The sequence below is a fragment of the Crocodylus siamensis genome, chromosome 11 (genome assembly GCF_052110815.1).
Source record: "Crocodylus siamensis isolate JL-2025a chromosome 11, ASM5211081v1, whole genome shotgun sequence".
Classification (NCBI taxonomy): domain Eukaryota; kingdom Metazoa; phylum Chordata; order Crocodylia; family Crocodylidae; genus Crocodylus; species Crocodylus siamensis.
Genome location: NC_143405.1, coordinates 11304480 through 11321359, shown reverse-complemented (window position 1 = coordinate 11321359; position 16880 = coordinate 11304480). Strand labels below are relative to the sequence as shown.

Here is a 16880-nt window from a genome sequence, read left to right as displayed (position 1 = left end):
CAGTGCTCTGCCTTTGCAGGGTCCCATGGGCCCTGTGCAGTGTTAAGGGAACCCTGTACAGGCTAATTTGCCCCAGGCCCCACACCTCCCTAGGGTCAGCCCTGAATACAAATCAAGACAGCATCATCACATTAAGTCAAAGGCATTTTTCTCCCTTCAGACTTTCTAGCCAAGTATGTTTGTACCATGAAGATGTGAAGATATTGATATCAGAACTCATGGTGATAGCTTTTATTAAACCAACTACATTTTTGTGGGGGGCAAAGAAATCTTTAATTTTTTTCTTTATTTTGTCATTTTTTAATTTTGCAAAAATCTAGTTGGTCTAATAAAAGATTTATCACCTTTACCAAGAGTTCCGATTCCTTTTGCCTCTAGACCAATATGGCTACAACCTGGATGCCTGAAGATCTGGATATAGAATTCAAAGAACTAAAAATAAAAACTGAATCTTGTGACCTTATCTTGAACCAAGATAGTGTCAACACTGATACACAAAATTCCTAAATTAAGTCAGACAAGCATCTTGTGGACTGTGGAACAGATATGTAGGAATAAAAGTCTTTAGATGGAATTTGGGATGCATACTGCTATTCCGCAACTAAGGTGGGCAATTTGCTAGCCTCAGTAAGAGGATCTTGCTTCAGCCTTGAAAGAAGTACTTGAAAGAGCAGGTACTAAAAACAGATAGCCAGATCCCCAGATGGATCATGAAATTCAAAACAGATGCACTGATTGAGTGAGAATAGAGTGAGAATCTGACCCAGAAAGTCAGCACTTCAACCACTGTGAATTAATTTATGCATCCCTGTGGTATTACTATACGTCCACGTACTATCAGTACTCAATTATGTAACATACTGCACAGAACTTGGATAATCAATTTTGTTATTGATTTTATAACACATTTGCACTTACATTTTCATAATCCTTCATGGTCCGAGCCCTGGTTGGTGAAACTGCATCTTCTGCCATGTCTGGTAACACTAGACATTGGGGAAGTAAATTAAAATAAATTAAGACACCAAAGGAACTAAAGTTCTGCTTTTAACTGGTGAAAGCTAAGGATTAGTATAATCATATAAATGCAATAAAAGCACTAAGCTAAACACAATTATATCTTTATGACCATTTTTTACATTATGTATTAATCCATTTCATCTGGATAGCTAAGCTTTAGTTGCATTAGCTTACCTATGCACACCCCTGGGTCAGAAGTCTCAGTTACACCTGTAACACCCATTCAAAGCAGCAGATGCCAAGGGGATTCACCAGTGCAACATTTGCAGGCTGGAAGATGAAGCAAAGAAATACCCATTGTTTGTCTATGGGTAACTCGTTACTAAAAATGTGCCATTTCCACATAGCCAATTCTGCAAGTCAATTTTATTACAAAGTGCAGCATTTGCACCCAAGGTTTTTCTGAATAAAATCTTCAAAACACCACACTGGGCCAGGGGGAATTAGTTCTAGATAAATGCTTAAAACAAATCAAAATGACACACAAAACATAACATCTTAAAATAAACCAACCCAAGGAAAAAAGGTAGAACTCAGAGACCATCGAAAGGACTGAGGTCCTAGATTCAGCCTTGTAGCTACTATGGGAAAAAATAAGTATCTTCCAACTTGAAATAATTCCACATATACCATTCTATATGCACAACGCAGTCTGAAAAACCCCTGGGAATGCTCACTTTTGAGATCTTAAAATCCTGAAGTTGTTTTAAGAATGATGTCTCATCAGATTAATCACAACTAAGAGAATACAGCCACCGCTATATTGTCATTCAAGCATGTTTTTCAGAAAGTATTTTTGTTTCATAACCTTAATATGCTCCCAGGATAAGTATACATAAATTGCTTTAAAAACTGAGCAGCAGTAGTTGTTTGAAACTCCATCTACAATACACTTTAGCTAACTGCACAAATACATAGTGTCCAGACTAGCCTCCAAAAATCGCACAGACCAGAAAGACGGTCCAAGATGCACAAGACTGTTATAACTGTGCAAACAGCACTTCATAAAATAATAGGATACATTGCTTTTGAAGCAAAATGGATGTATCAGGCTATATTTTCTCTAAAACCTGCAATAAGACGAACATTGCAGCCACCACAAGGTCACAATAAAGCTAAAGATGATAAATTATTGTCCTTGATCAATACAGGTCAGTAAAACTTTATGGAAAGACTTTCTTTTCCCTTTAGAAAGGAACCTGTAGCAGGTGCTGACTCAGCCACCACAGCAGAAAGCAAAACTCTCACAACTTAACTAGGCTGCAGCTGGAAAACCCTGCATGAAACTTTAATGCCATTTTTCTAAGAAAAAAAATACCAAGTATGAACCATCAATAGTGCTAGTTAGACTAAGCAGTTCAGAGCCTGGTCCTCAGGACCTTAATGGCAACAGAAACATAAATGTTTTGGACTAATACTAGTATCTGCAGGAGTAGCTTGAGTTTAGAAGGTTTTCTGGATTTTTAAAAAAGGGACAATCATCATCATGTTATCTGTTTGGCAGGTAGTGGCCTTGTAATCTGACTGACAGTTCCTTGCCACTGGTTGTGGTTTTCCACAAGGTGCATAACTTCTGCTGATAACAGGGAGCAGGCTGGATTTAAGGAGGCTCCCAAATTGTTACAGAAATAGCACGTCTTCTCTGCAGCTTCCCAGCCACTGGGGCAGGCCAAAGAAGTAGGCAAACACACTTGTGCACCATAAATAAAGAGATTTCTTTGCCTAGGAAACAATGTAAAAACCCTCTAACTCGTGAGCATCCAGGTGCTTCATTAAGCTTGTGCCTTTCCTCCCCGCCAGGCTAATGCATTCAGCAGCACTCCAGTCGGTGGGCAAGTTTCACTTTCAAAGTCTCCCCAGGTTTGGGTTTCAACAGACCAGGGAAACAGGTTGCAATTTAGAGGAAAAAGAAAAATCAGCTGTCAGCTATGAACGTTAAACCCCTGCTACACATTGCCTATATGCCCAAATCACTGATGAAATGCATTATAAGTGTACACTGGCCAAGCATGCAAGTAATTACTGTGGAATTCACTGGTGAAACACACATTATTTATGCAAAGCAATTACCATACAATTCACTGGTGAAACACGCTATAAATGTATACCGGTCACCATGCAAACCAATCGCTATGCAATTCACTGGTGAAACACAAACATACTATAACATGTATACCAACCACACACACAAAGTAATTATTGTGAAATTCACTGATGAACTGTGCCCATGTACACTGGCCACCCATGCAAAGAAACTATTACACAAATCACTGCTGAATCGCGCAATAAACGTAGACCAGCCATCCATAGAAAGTAATCCTACAACTAACTGACTGGCAAACCGTGCCATAAATGTGCCCTCACCTCCCGTGCAAAGTAATTATCACACGCTTCACTGGCGAACCGTGCAATAAACGTGTGCCAGCCACCTGTGCAAAGAAACCATCACACAATTGAATTGTGCCATCGATGTACCCCAGCCTCCCGTGCAAAGTAACCACCGCATCGCTTATGGGCGAATCGTGCAACACACGCTATGTGCAAAGGCACCATCGTGCAAAGAACTGGTGAATCGCACAATAAACCAGTCACCCATGCAAAGTATCTGCCACACCATTCAGTGCCATAAACGCACCCCGCCACCCACACAAAGTCACTGTGGCAGGAGATGAAAAAAATGAGGGTCCAGTTTTAAAAAGAAGAGCCGACCCGCTGCAGAGCTGGGGCTCACGCACAAAGCGCCCGTGCCGGGGCGGGTTTCTATCGCTCGTCAAGTGAACGTGTGTGCGGCAGGGCGGGCCCGCGGGAAGCGCGGCAACTTTTCCCGGCGGTGTCCGGGCAGCCCCCGCTCACCTGCGCTGCCGGCCGGGCCGGGTCGGGCTGCATCCCCGGGCACGTCGGCCAGGTCGGCCACGTTGACGCTGAGGGAGAAAGAGACACGGGTCAGCGCGGGCGGCGGGACGCGGCGCCACACGGGGACGAGAGGGTGACACCGCGGTTAAGCTCCTACCTGCCGCCCAAGTCCAGGGGCAGCGTGGGGTCGTCCCCCGGCAGCGAGTCCATGGCGGCGGCCGTGCCCGGTGGTTATTGTGCGAATTTGGCGGCTCCACTGGAATTCAAACGGCTGCAGCCGCTTCCGCCATCTTGTGGCCCTGACCGTGAAGCCGTTGAAGCCGCCCCGGGAGGGCCTGGCCCCCGGGCACCATAGGCATCTATTGGGAAGCCGCCATTTTTGCTGAGGGAGCCGCCTGCGGAAGCAGGCGAGGACGCCCTCTTAACTGAGGGCAGACGGGGTGGAGAATGCCAACTGGGCTGAGAGCTGGGTAGGAGTTGAGTGTGGGCAGCCGCCATCTTGAGTGAGGGAAGGAAGGTCGGGGGAGCCTGAGCAGCGGTCAGTTTGCAATAGAAGCTGGTTAAGGAGGTGCCATCTTTACTAAGGGCACGGTGTTGCGTCGTTAGGATGGGGACACGTGTGTGGGAGCTGCCGTCTTTATTTAGGGCCCCGTGGTGCACAGTGTGGGGAGAAGGTACAAGGTATTTTTGGGGTCTCTGGGGGGGTAAAGTGGATATAATTAGGGGGTTGTGTTAAGTCACCAGGCGGTGCCCTCAGGGATCCTCTAGGTCACCAGGGGCTACTACCTGCCCCACGCTGTCACTCCCTTTCCTTTCCCCTGGCTGATCTGCCGCTCTGCTTTCTGCTTCCTTCCCTGTCCGCCCCTCCCGATCTGCTGCTCTGCTGTTTCCTTCCCTGTTGGCCCTTCCTGATCTGCTGCTCTGCTTTCTGCTCCCTGCTCACTTTCCATGTGCTGGGTTTCCAGGTCTGTCTGAATCTATTCCAGGAGGTTTCATCACACCATGCAGTGACATGAATGACTGATCTACTGCACTCAGGAAGGCAAACGTATGTTACTCTTACATTTTAAAACTGTAAGAAACCATGGGACCGCAGTATAAATTGGGTTCGACATTTAATATTTATTTTAATGAATGCCCTATCATTTATCTCCTGGGTGACTCTCAGCCGTCTCCTGGAGATTGTGTCTCAATCCTGGAGACTCCAGGGGCTGGCAGTCCCTAGCCAGGTGCCATGCACATGGGCTGCCTCTGCCACGTGTGGCAGATTGGCCAGCCCTGGGTTTGGGAATGGTGGCCACATTAGCAACAGCTGGCCATTTTTTGAGGCTATTGGGTGAATTCCTGCTTCTAGGAGTGGGCGGCACAGGGCCTGACTTTCAGAGGCCTCGAGCCCCAAGATCGGCAGAAGTGGGTGGAATTGGTGGGGTGGGGGACAGCACCTCTGACAGGCAGAGCCCCAGCTCCCCCCCACAGCCCAGCTGCATCGGTTCATCTGGACACACTGCATCTTCCTTGGGTTACGGGCACGGCCATCCACATTGCACTAACCCATGCATTTAACTGTGGGATCAAGCTTATGCAGACCTGTGTGTCAAATAGAGCCTGCCAACAAAAGTAGAAGAATTAGAGCCTGTCCTTTGACTCCCTTGAAATACAGCACATGGGTTTGGAAGGGAATGAATGCAAATAGCATGAAGCCATGGGGAGCCTTTCCCCTGCCCTAACACTACTTCATCTCTGCTTGGGAGCCTGTGAGAGAGCCTATTGTCTGCTCAAATAAAATGTGTAACAGCAGGTGCTCAAGTACTAGTGATCTGGAATATGTGTTTACGATAAATAGGTAGGTAAGCAGGTATGATGGATAGAATAAGTTTCACGATTTAAGTTTCTTGTTATTTTAAAAGCAAAATGTATAATTCATGGATCTAAAACCAAGAATCCTGTCCATCATAACAAATCACCCTTGAAAATACCACCTGAAATAAGTTTATTGAATACATAAGCTTGCCCAGTGCCGAGATGAAAGCTACAAAAGAATTGGTATTTTGCCAAAGTAGTATACTTAGCCATACAGTGCATTGTTAAATCGAGTTTTATCGCCCTAGGGGTGTTCTTTCCTCAATATGTGCGTGCAATTTCCATTACTGCTGCTTACAAGCAGCTAGGAAATATATACTCTTCAACTGTATTCAGGTAAGAGCCTGTTTTTAAGATGATCCACTCCAGAAACATCCACGGTACATTTCTGCAAATGGATCATTTTATCTTAAAAATAAAGTGACAATCCATTATGAAATGCCATATTTTAACATTATATTGAATTTCATCATTGAATGGTATTTGTATCAGCTTGTACAAGGGTAGTATCCCAAACTTGATTTTATTCTAACCCTATACAATATTTCCATTTAAACAGCGTGAAATGCGCTATGTAGGCCTGATTCATTTTTTCCTTCATTAAGAACAACGCATTGACAGCCATGCTGTACGATTTGCGAGTTAGTCACTGACACAGGCTCAAATCTTACAGTTTGGTTTGACATTTAATCTCTAGAATTCAGAGCTGGTGGTTGAATTTTTCAAGATTAAGTCCAGGGGAAACTTCAATCTAAGCCACTTACGTAGCCCTCATCATCATAGTAAATAAAAGTGGCATCTGGAGGAGGGCAACAGAAACAGCCGCCCCTGGCACTGGTGGGGTGGGGTTGGAGTGCAGGAGGGGCAGAAAAAAATAGCTGTCACAGCAGCCACACAATCACACGAGCAGCAGCAATGACCAGAAGTCATCACTACCCCTGTGTGTGGCAGGTGCCCCAGGCACCTGACCACACTGTTACACCGCTAAGTGAATGCTTCAGTCTTTAACAAGTTTATGCTCACAACGTGGATGTAGCGTGTTTGTCCAGGGTCCCTCAGAGTCTGGGGCAGACCTTAGGAGAATGCAGTTATTCTAAAGCCCAGACTGGCATCCTACCTGCTGGACAGTCCCTTCTCTCACCTTGGTCCTACCCTTATTAATAATGTTTACATAACAGTAAACCATATTTGTTATCTCTGATGGAGACCTAATGTGTCCAAGGATTCCTGTCTTCTATTACCAGACAGGCAGGACTATGTTACTGTATGCCAGTTGCTTTCATTTGTCAACACCTGTCTTGACTACTTCAGCTGATACGGTGCAGAACAGGTACTTTGGATCCCAAAGCTGGATTATGTTATTCTTCCATAAGTTTTTCAAAACTTGGTTAACATGCTTTTATAGTTTTAATGAATTAGTTGAATCTTTTTGGTAGGATTTAAACATTCTCCTGCAGTGTTTGCAATCTAAATATTGCACCACTAGCTTGACTGATCATATAGCGAAAGCGGATGACTCTACTTCTATCATCCCAACTAAATGAAGGAACAGGGTAGGAGTCCCCCCAAGTGTCAACAATGAAAAAATGAATACTTTCAGTTTAATAATCTGCAGTATTACCTATAGCATAAGGACAGAGATGATTTCAGTATCTGATGAAGCAAGCTACTGCTTATGAAAGCTTATGCATCTCTAGTTTGTCTATAAGATACAAATGTACCCTGTTTTCTGAGAGATGGCTGCCTACGTCAAGTCTACAGGATCAGCCCGTGTCTGTTTATTAGAATATTTTCTCCCCTATGTTTGTAGTGCTGGATTACACTTATTCACCATAACCATCTGGACGATGTCAAGAAGATGCTTACCTCCTCAGTGTATTGGCTTCGGATCAGTACCAGTATGTGAACCTGCCTATTGTTATCACCTTATCACTCTGGAAATTTCTAAGGCTATGCAACTGGAGTCTGAGTTTTAGTGAGAGTTCATGGTATTGATGGGACCCGATTGTCTCAGTCTTTCTGGACTGATTGGGAGTTTTAAAACTGCATCTGCTAAATGGTAGCCAGACTAATCAGCCCGGTCTAGTTTGAAATTGTTTTTCTTCTTCTTTAAGGTGATCAGTCAGAGACAGTGACATTCATCTCAATGCCCAACATGACCCAATTGTTCATAAACAATAATGAACTACCGTATACAGTATTTGACACGTAGCATTAAAGTAGTGACAGTCAGCCACAGAGCCACTAGGCAGAACATTTACTACCTAAATGATATAAGCCAGTATAGCATGTGCCCTGCAACATCTCTTGACACATGCTGTGTCCCCTGCTATTGAACTGAAATCAGCAGGCCTACTGTTAAGAAAGGCACTGCCCTAAATGGAGGTGGATTTGTGTCTTACAATGAGAGAACCCCTTTGGATCAAACAAAAAGATGCATTCCATCAAATGGATCAATAAGAGCTATGATGGTAACTGGGATGTCTGCATTACAAAATCTGCGGTAACACCATGGAGTTGTAAAGGGGAAGAAAATTATCATTTTGAAGTAATTAACAGCTTGCCCTCCGCTAATCAGATTAGCATTGTTTAGCCTTATCTTAATTAGCAGTGCATGTTAGGAGATTATACTAAATCCTTGTACCAGCAATTTGTATTGAAAAACTCTATTATCTGTCCTACTCCTACATGGAAGACTAGGATGACAACTGAGATATAGAGACTCAGGCCCTCCATTACATAAGCCCCAGGTCAGTAAGACACTTAAACTTGTGCCTGGTTTTAAGAACCTGCTTAATTCCTATCAGCCCATCCCTTTGCATAAAGGCTTCATAGAACTGGACAGTAGGAGATGAAGGTAACTTTCAGTGACAAAGACAAGTGTTATCATTTATTTACTTCTGTATGGAAAAAAGGGCTTGATTTCCTAACACTGACAAGAAGGAAAGGTTAGGGTTCTGGAGGCAAAGATCTGAAGGTTTCTTTTGCACATATAAACACCTACTCTAAAATGAACAAGGCCTCAAATGTAGATTACAGAGAACTTGATCCCCTCAAATTTCCTTTGTCGATCATAACGAGGATGTGGAAAAACACGATAAAATTGCTCTTTGCTAATTTCTAGCCTTGTTTCTGTTGTTCTCTCTTTTTTTTTTTTATATGACTTGGTACTTTCTAAGCCAAAATAAACCTGTATACATATTATATCACTCTAGTAGAACAAATTTATTGACACTGGCCATGTCTATACAAGCAACAGGCTGCACAGTTGTTACTGCACAGTCTTTTAGTACTTGCATAACCCAAGTACTTAATGACTGTGCAGTAACTGGAGTTACTGTGTAGTAGCGTCCCTGCACAGTTTTTTGACACTACTGCGCAGTAGCATCACGCATCACAACTAGTGCCCCCCTGCTACTGTGCAGTAGCATCTCAGGTACACACTGCCACTGAACTGAAAAGCAAGTATATGTGAACAAAATTAGCTAGAAGCCCAGGATAGTTAATACTAAGTGTTCAAAAGATTTCTCATGGCTTGATTTTTCAAGTGGTTATCTGGCATAATATAGCAGATGTGTTAGCAAATGACATTAACAAACAGTTTTAGGGCCACAATTCGTAGACTGGTGTAGAGCAGGAAGAACTCTGTTGGCATAAATGGAATAAGTCCTCCCTCCTCTGGCCAACGCATCTCTGAGTGAAGTAAATGGAAAGAGTCCTATTTGACTTAAATGGACAAAAACCAAAGCAAAAACACTAGCAGCATAGGTACAAATTATATACATTTATTCATTTTTAAATAACATTCTTCTGTATAAATTCTGACATATATTCAAATCATACACTTTTTTTTTAGAAATGCATTTGTAAGCTTAGCATATGCGTAAGAAACACCTTATTGGGATGTGTGATAAGGCTGATGAGTTTTAGGTGGGAGCAAGCATGATGTTAAATGTTTTAGGCCCACATTTTCCTTATTAAAATTCCATCTGACACCTAAATAGCAGAGTCCCTTGAGAGCTAATTTTACAATTTTATTTTTAAAAATGTTTTAGGCTTCATTCTTCGGTTCTTGTTTTTAAAAGGAAGCTGTACAGATGTTCTGCCACATATTGCATCATTTATATTGCATGTAATATCTGGAATAAAAATGCTGTACAACAAGGGATCAACTGGCCCAAAATGCAGTAGAATGCTGAAAACATGCCATCCGGGCTCATAAATGGTTTCTGCTGGCCTGAGTGTGTTTTGCCTGGTCCAAGAGAATGACTGTTTCAATAAATGACTTTTTATGACAGTCCCCAAGGCTAAAACATCACGCATTTTTTTTCTAGCTATGGTGATTTGGTAAGAGTTAAGACCTTGTATTCACATTAGCCGATTATACTTTTGCACATTTGGTGCATCCTGTGCTTGTGGAGTAACATCCCTAGCTTTTGACCCAGCCAGGCTGCCCCTCTTCATTTTACACATGGTTGATTGCATCTTTTTATCCATCCCCTTACATATGAGGGCTTTTGTCTTCAAGTGTTTTACTATGGGATTTCATTTGCTTCACCCAGACCAGCTAAGCTATGTGGCAACATGGCTCTCACCTCCTCACGGCATGGGTTTGAGATTATGGCCAGTAGGAGCAAAAGCCATAAGTGTCTCACCATCATACTTCTCTGGACTGCCATGTCCCCCTGTTTGTTACTCCAGCTACTCCATGGACACATAGCTACTGCACCATGCCACCCACTTCCTTGCCTAAAATCAACCACCATTGTCCTGCAAGACTGATGTACTGCTTGTCTGCTAGGAAGTGACGCATGATGGACCCCACCAATGTATGTGCAACAGTCCTGACTTCTCAGCCTGACACCCCTTCTCTGACCTGATGATTTTCTGCACTGGGCCCGATGAACCTCTGCAGTCTACATCCTACTTAACTGGTCATTCTCATTCTCAAACCTGCCAGTGGAAAAACCTCAACATTACAGAAGTTTGATGGCAAGTTATAATACAAGCAACTGAATGTAGAAGGAGTCCTGCTGGAAAAACCAAGGTCTTTGGTAGGATGACATACTTGCCCATAAGAATTCTCTGGCAATGAACTACAACAAGGTGCAGTCCAACCTGGCTGAGAGATGGATCTCACTTAGCTTCTTCCTTCTATTGTACAGGTGCTCAGGTAGAGGCTATGTGGGTGTTGGAGGGAAAAGAGTCAGGTTTCACACTAGTGGATCATAGGATGAGGTTGAACACAAAGCTGGGAAGTTTCTGTTGAATCTTATTTCTCTAAACAAGAGACCTGACTGAGTACAACTGATTTTGTTTCTTCTGCTGAATCGTTTTGTCGCATTAGATGCACCATCCCTTGCATCCCTCTGATGCTTTCATTCTCTGCTAATCAGAAGTTAGTGTCCAAACAAAGCATACCATACATCAGAGTTTCTCCAAAACTCAGTCAGTCGAGTTTTAAAAAGCTGTGCAACTAAAGCCCAAAGAAAAGACTTAAATTCATTTCTGTGGGCTTCATGTCAGACCCACAGGATGGTCTCCTAGCCCTCTCTGTCCAGAACCATTTGCTGTCAGCAAAATACCCACAAAATCATACTGTTGTATGACAATGTGTAAAACAGACTGACATCTTCACCACTTCAGAGCTGGGCTAATATTCAGTGCTTGAATATTATTTTTCATGTTTATTTTTTCAGCTACAATGGGGCCAATATCAAAGGGAGCTCAGCAACTGAACTCAAAACCAAATCCTGCAACTGGTCACAGACTCTGTAATGTAAGAGAATCAAAAAAGCCAGGACCTGAAGTCCAAATTAAACTGGCCAAACCCTGTTATATTAGATAGCCTGCAGACTTTCCAAGGATCCATGAAGAAATGTTTTCTTTCAAAGAATATATCTGCTAATTTACCTCAACCCCTCAAATAAAAGAAGAAAATAATTCTGACATGCTCAAGTGGACAATCTTTCCTTCACTTTGCCTGTTGCTTTTATTGCTCTAGAGAACTAGGCCCAGATGCTAACACACTGTCACTGAAATCTCTTATGAAACATCATCTCTTCCCAGTGTGTATAAACACCAGGGAATACACTTATAAAAATGAGCAGTGTCACGTAATTATGTCCAGATTATACTGCTTTCTCTACTTTAATAAAAACTGACCTTTAAAGCCTGGTGTATGATAAAGGCTTGCTAATATCCAGATTTTCTTTCTCTTTCTATTTTCCAGCTAAAACTCAAATCTTTTTGAATGACTTGAATGCAGTCAACTGCAGACTTGAGAACTGACCTCAAGTTCAGTGCAGGCAATGTACCTCTTTTCATTGGCTTCATTGCCTCTGGCTGAGGTCCATACACAGTCCATCACATCTTCTTCAATTAGAAGATAAGCTCTTAGATACAGGGACTGCACATTATTATTATAACTATGTACAGCACCTAGCAGAATGCCATTCCCAAGCCAGAGTGAGGCCTCCCAGTACTTCTGGAATGCAAATAAATAATATCTTTCTACAGTACTTTTCCCTTCTGTCACATAAGAAATATGTATTTCTGCCTTTGTTTTTTTAATTGATGCAGCTATTGCTCTGCTTTGCTAACTTCCTTGTTTATCACTGAAGTGATTATGAACTGGCAAAGCACTGGCATGGCTGCATTACAGACTTTATCCCCGAGGTTACCAGAAGTTCACTTAATTAACACATAAGACAGGAACTAATTGCCCTGCTCAGAAGAGATCAAACAAAAGGTTTGATTCAACCTCACTGAAGTCAGCAGGAGGATTTCAGGAGGCTTTCCACTGGCTTCAGTGGGAACTGGATTGGGTGCAAAGACACACTCAGTGCAGTGAAAGGAATAAAGCAAAGAGACTGGATCTGGCACCTAATACAGATTACATGCCAAATGGCAGCACTGAAAAAAGGCAAGGGCAGAGCTGAAGTTCTCCACAGCACTGTTTATTGCACTGTACAGGTGCAAACAAAATGCCCCAGTGAAGGTCTAATGTTCTTTGCACCTGGTATATAGCACTGCCTTCTCCCAGGTGTTAGGAAACAGAGCTGTACAAGGACTGCACGTGCTTTCAGATGTTCCAACCTGTGCTCAGCCCGCTACAGTCAGCAGTCTGCCTGGGGGCTATGTCGGTGTGCATTCAAGCAACCTCGCTGCACCCTGCATTCAGACCTGTACCTCAGAGTGGAGGAACAACAAGGCAACTTTGCCATACAGCTCTTTCCATTTGACAGTGCTCCTTAACTTGTACTCCCCTTGTTAAAAGCCAGTCTGCCTCTATATAAAAGTGGTAGGATTCTGCATAACCAGTGATCCCTTGTATGTTTCTTAACAATGAGTAGCCCCACCTGTCCAGCGTACAACTTTATACTACATGAACTTTCAGAAATCAATTACTTGACAGTGTCCATATCATTTATTATTGTATCTAGAATTTTGAAACCAGGGACCTGATCCTGTAGATACTTTGCACGAAATCCTGGTTCCACTGAAGACGAGGGAAATTTTGCTATTGTCATCAAGAGAAGCAGAGATAGGCCAACGTGCAATAGTGCAGCACTATTGGCAATTTTACTCATAATTACATAAGTAGTCCTTACTTGCCCGAGTCGGCTCATGACTCCAATCAGACTACTCCTGTGAATGCTGACAGCTCTTGTTAAGTCTGATTGATAGGATCAGTCTTTAAATAACATTGCTGATACATTTGCATTTTGTGGGGAGATTTCAGAGCAACCCTGATCACTGGCCCTTCAGATGTCTGTTCATGACATCACCGGATATTTACTAGGGTCAACATGGATAAAGGAACAGGGAGGTTGACAGTTGCAGAGACAAGTAGGAAACACTCAACTTCTTAAAAAAATTTCAGTGATATCAGAAGAGGAACTTTAAATGATGGATGTTTGCCAGAGACCCAGCTCCAGCAATATTGCCATCTAATTTACAGTATTTTAAACAATCCTCATATTTTTTTTTACAATGCCACTAACTGCTGTACAGATAAAATCTAGATGATAAAATATGACTTATGGCTTTTCTTTTTTTACAAATAGTTACAAATACAATGCCAAGAAGTTATATTACATTCTATATACAGAACACACCATTTCTGTCAGGGTAAGATAGTAAGCCTAGCATGTATTTTTACAGGGCAACCCTGAGATGTCTGGTTGTCTTCCCTTGTACAATATGTATACAAGTTCATTAACTCCTTCTATAAAAATGGATTCCTGTATTTTAATAGTATTGTCACCTTACATAAGGGAAAAGAGTTATCTCCCCCAACAGATATTTTCATGTTTGATTTTTTTTCTGCTCCCCAAAATCAATGGGGTGGTTTTACTGTGCGTAACATTTACTTATTTAAATGTCTTTTAGTACTATGGTGAAGTGAATGAGATTTCCCCTTTCTTTAAAACAAATTTATGTAAGCAAATAATATGAAGCTTTTAGAAAAGTCTATTTCCTGAAAATCCACCATTCATTCACAGGCTACTTTTCAAAATATTGGACGCAGGTACAAGCATTAGCTTGGCTGGAAGTCAAAGTCACTTTTGATTAATCACAGGGTTCTGCTTGCTATAGCCCTACCACAACTCTTCATACAAAAATATATTTTAAGATCAGCATTATTTTATGTAAAGTCTTTATCAACAGTGAAGTCTATGGATCTTCATGGGAAATGACACACTGAATGCATTCATTACGTTACCTGAAAACCTGATGCACTGCACACCTTTCCTGTTCACCAGCAAGCTACACCATGCCCAACATAAAAAAATATCTGGGTAGCAAATTCCTTTGCTTGAAACCTTGGCACAGATTCTGATACTCCTTGAATGAGCAGAGTCCTTTTTTAAGCTAATTTTGGAATAGCTGGATAAATTCTTCCTTTATGCCTTATAGTTATGCATTGGAGTTGTCAGCGTCAGCTGTCCATTAGGCGCCACTTCATTTCCATCATCCTCCAGTAACCCCGAAACATCAGCATTGGGTATACTGTCATGGTAGCTGCTAAAACTGATGTTGTCCTCCTTTAGTTCAATGGTCCAAAAAGGAGCATTAAGTTTTCTGTTTTGATATTCACGATACATATAGACAGCACCCACAAAGCCCATTAGTAGGACCACAACAATGATAATCACCGTCAAAATAATTATGTTAAATTGAGTCCACGAGACATCTGCAAAAGCAGATGTACTATTGTCAGAGGAGCTTATCGGAAATACAGTCTGCACAGTCGGTGGTGGTAATGTACTGTTTGTCACTGTAGTTGAAAACGATGTTGCCTTGCTGGTGCTTGGAGCAAAAGTTACAAACTCTGTAGCTTCTGGACCGGGAAAGATTTCTAGAGATAAAAATACAAATACAAATGTAGTAAAATACATGATAAGCCACAATCAGAGATCAGCAAAACCCAACAACACAATCAATACCTTGCCCTGTTCATAACAGTCACTACAAAGGCAACAAGCTCGGAAATGTTCGAAAGTTTACATTCCTTTTATGCATCAAAATGAGTGGCCAGATTTTAAAAACAGTATGACATGTTGCATGACCACTGGACACCAAGTTCCCTTCAGTGGGAGTGCAATGCTTTTACAAACCTAATTTACAGGCCAAAAAGGGGGCTGAGCCGTTCTGAAAAATCTGTTTATGATTGCGTGTGCAGAGATTTAGAAAAATCTGGCTCCTTACGCTCAAAATGAATACAAACCATGTCAAATATTCCTGAGTAGGAACCGCGTGGTTCCACTGAAGTCAAAGAGTTTTGCCACTGACTTCAGTGAAGCCAGAATTTAATGTCACGTGTTAAAAGTTGTAGAATCAAGCTGGGACAGTTAGATCTAAGGACAATGATTTGCACATTTTTGCACTACATTTTACTATATACATTCACACTTCAGGTTTGCTTCCAGCTCAGCTGCGCAAAAAGTACAAAAGCCAAGATAAAACAACAAAGCCTTAATGGTCTATCATTAAATGTTTCTAAAGTGACACTTCTGTATGTAAAAAGGCACAATTCCAAACTGCCTTCACATGAATCTAAAAACAAACCTCACTGAAGCCAATTAAATATACATGCACAACAGAGAGTACGATGTGGCTCGGTAACATTTAGAAATAAGAAAGCACGTGGATGTTGTAATAGTCTTTTAAGCAGTATGACAATCAGTTGCACCATGTTTCAGGTTCAGTTTATGGCATAGGCTAACAGGCAAAACACAGGATTTGTCAGTGGATGAGACCACCTCATCCAGCACCTTATCTTCAACACTAGCCAGCACAAGAGGCTTTGGAGGAAAGTACAAGAACACCCTCCCATAGGTATATAATGGGGAAATCTGACCTCCATGGGGAGTGTCCCCTTAGCTTCTAATACGTATGGAGGCTTAAGCTCTGGAGCATAAGATTTTCTACCCCTTCCAACACTTCTGTAGGAACTATTATAACCCTAGTTATTCTTGGTCTCCATTTAAAATATCCAATCCTTCTTCAGTCCTCCCAAGTTCTTGGCCTCAGAGCAACATAAGGTCCTCAGTGTTTTCAGATATGTGAATAGTATGACAGGAATAACAGGATATTTTAGATTGTCATGTTCTTGTAGGAACATTCAGGTTAAACGTGTGCTTTCAGACAATACACGTTCAATGCAGCTCGCTTTAAAGGCCTCATTATATCTCCTTTCTGTTTTGCCCTACTCTCATTCTGCCATCCTGTGCTTTAAAAGCTCTGCCTTCAGTTTAAATCCACTCACAGCTGAATTAATTACTGATGATGGTGCCTCACTATATGGATTTGGCTCTTCTGCAGAAAACACTTGCTGATAGGGACAGAGTGGGGAAATCAATTTTGGTGAGCTGATTCCTGATGGAGCTGTATCACTACAGGCAATCAGAATTATGATTACCACAACTTCTCGAGCAAGCCCTAACTGCCAGCAATGGGATGTTACCAATGTTAAAAGGATGGACGGATTTATAAATGGAGTGATGCTAATCAGTATATTTTACACCTAGGCAGAGGATTTGGATGGCCAAGTGCACTAAATGCACCTGTTCTCATCTAGTCTCAACAACTAAGCAGCGCTGGGCCTGGCTAGGATTTATATGGGAGACCTACCTTGGAAA

General features: G+C 42.1%; 2 protein-coding genes and 1 long non-coding RNA gene across 11 annotated transcripts in view; 1 reads left to right on the top strand and 2 right to left on the bottom strand.

Annotated features, from left to right (window-relative positions):
- The window catches only part of CDK5RAP2 (CDK5 regulatory subunit associated protein 2), a 106421-nt gene extending 102085 nt beyond the window's left edge, over positions 1-4336 (bottom strand). For 3 of the 8 annotated variants that reach the window (XM_090022380.1, XM_090022381.1, XM_090022385.1), the window contains exons 1-3: positions 4031-4331; positions 3874-3941; positions 919-986 (exon numbers count right to left, since the gene is read on the bottom strand). In XM_090022380.1, coding sequence (XP_089878506.1) covers positions 919-986; positions 3874-3941; positions 4031-4083 — 189 coding nt within the window. In that variant the 5' untranslated portion in view covers positions 4084-4331. Of the gene's footprint in view, positions 1-918; positions 987-1194; positions 1273-3873; positions 3942-4030 lie in introns of those variants that run through there. The other 5 variants (XR_016438524.1, XM_090022386.1, XM_090022382.1 and 2 more) reach the window with 3 other exon arrangements.
- On the top strand, positions 3856-7680 carry LOC149855448 (uncharacterized). Of its 2 annotated transcripts, none has more exons than XR_016438526.1 (3): positions 3856-3962; positions 4839-4921; positions 7544-7680. It is a non-coding gene; the product is annotated as an uncharacterized LOC149855448 (long non-coding RNA). The 2 variants fall into 2 exon arrangements; XR_016438525.1 differs by lacking the exon at positions 3856-3962 and adding an exon at positions 4488-4554.
- Positions 7681-9535: 1855 nt separating this feature from the next.
- The window catches only part of MEGF9 (multiple EGF like domains 9), a 91951-nt gene continuing 84606 nt past the window's right edge, over positions 9536-16880 (bottom strand). The window contains exon 6 of the mRNA XM_090022387.1: positions 9536-15097. Within this exon, the coding sequence (XP_089878513.1) occupies positions 14643-15097 (455 nt within the window). The 3' untranslated portion in view covers positions 9536-14642. The remainder of the gene's footprint in view (positions 15098-16880) is intronic.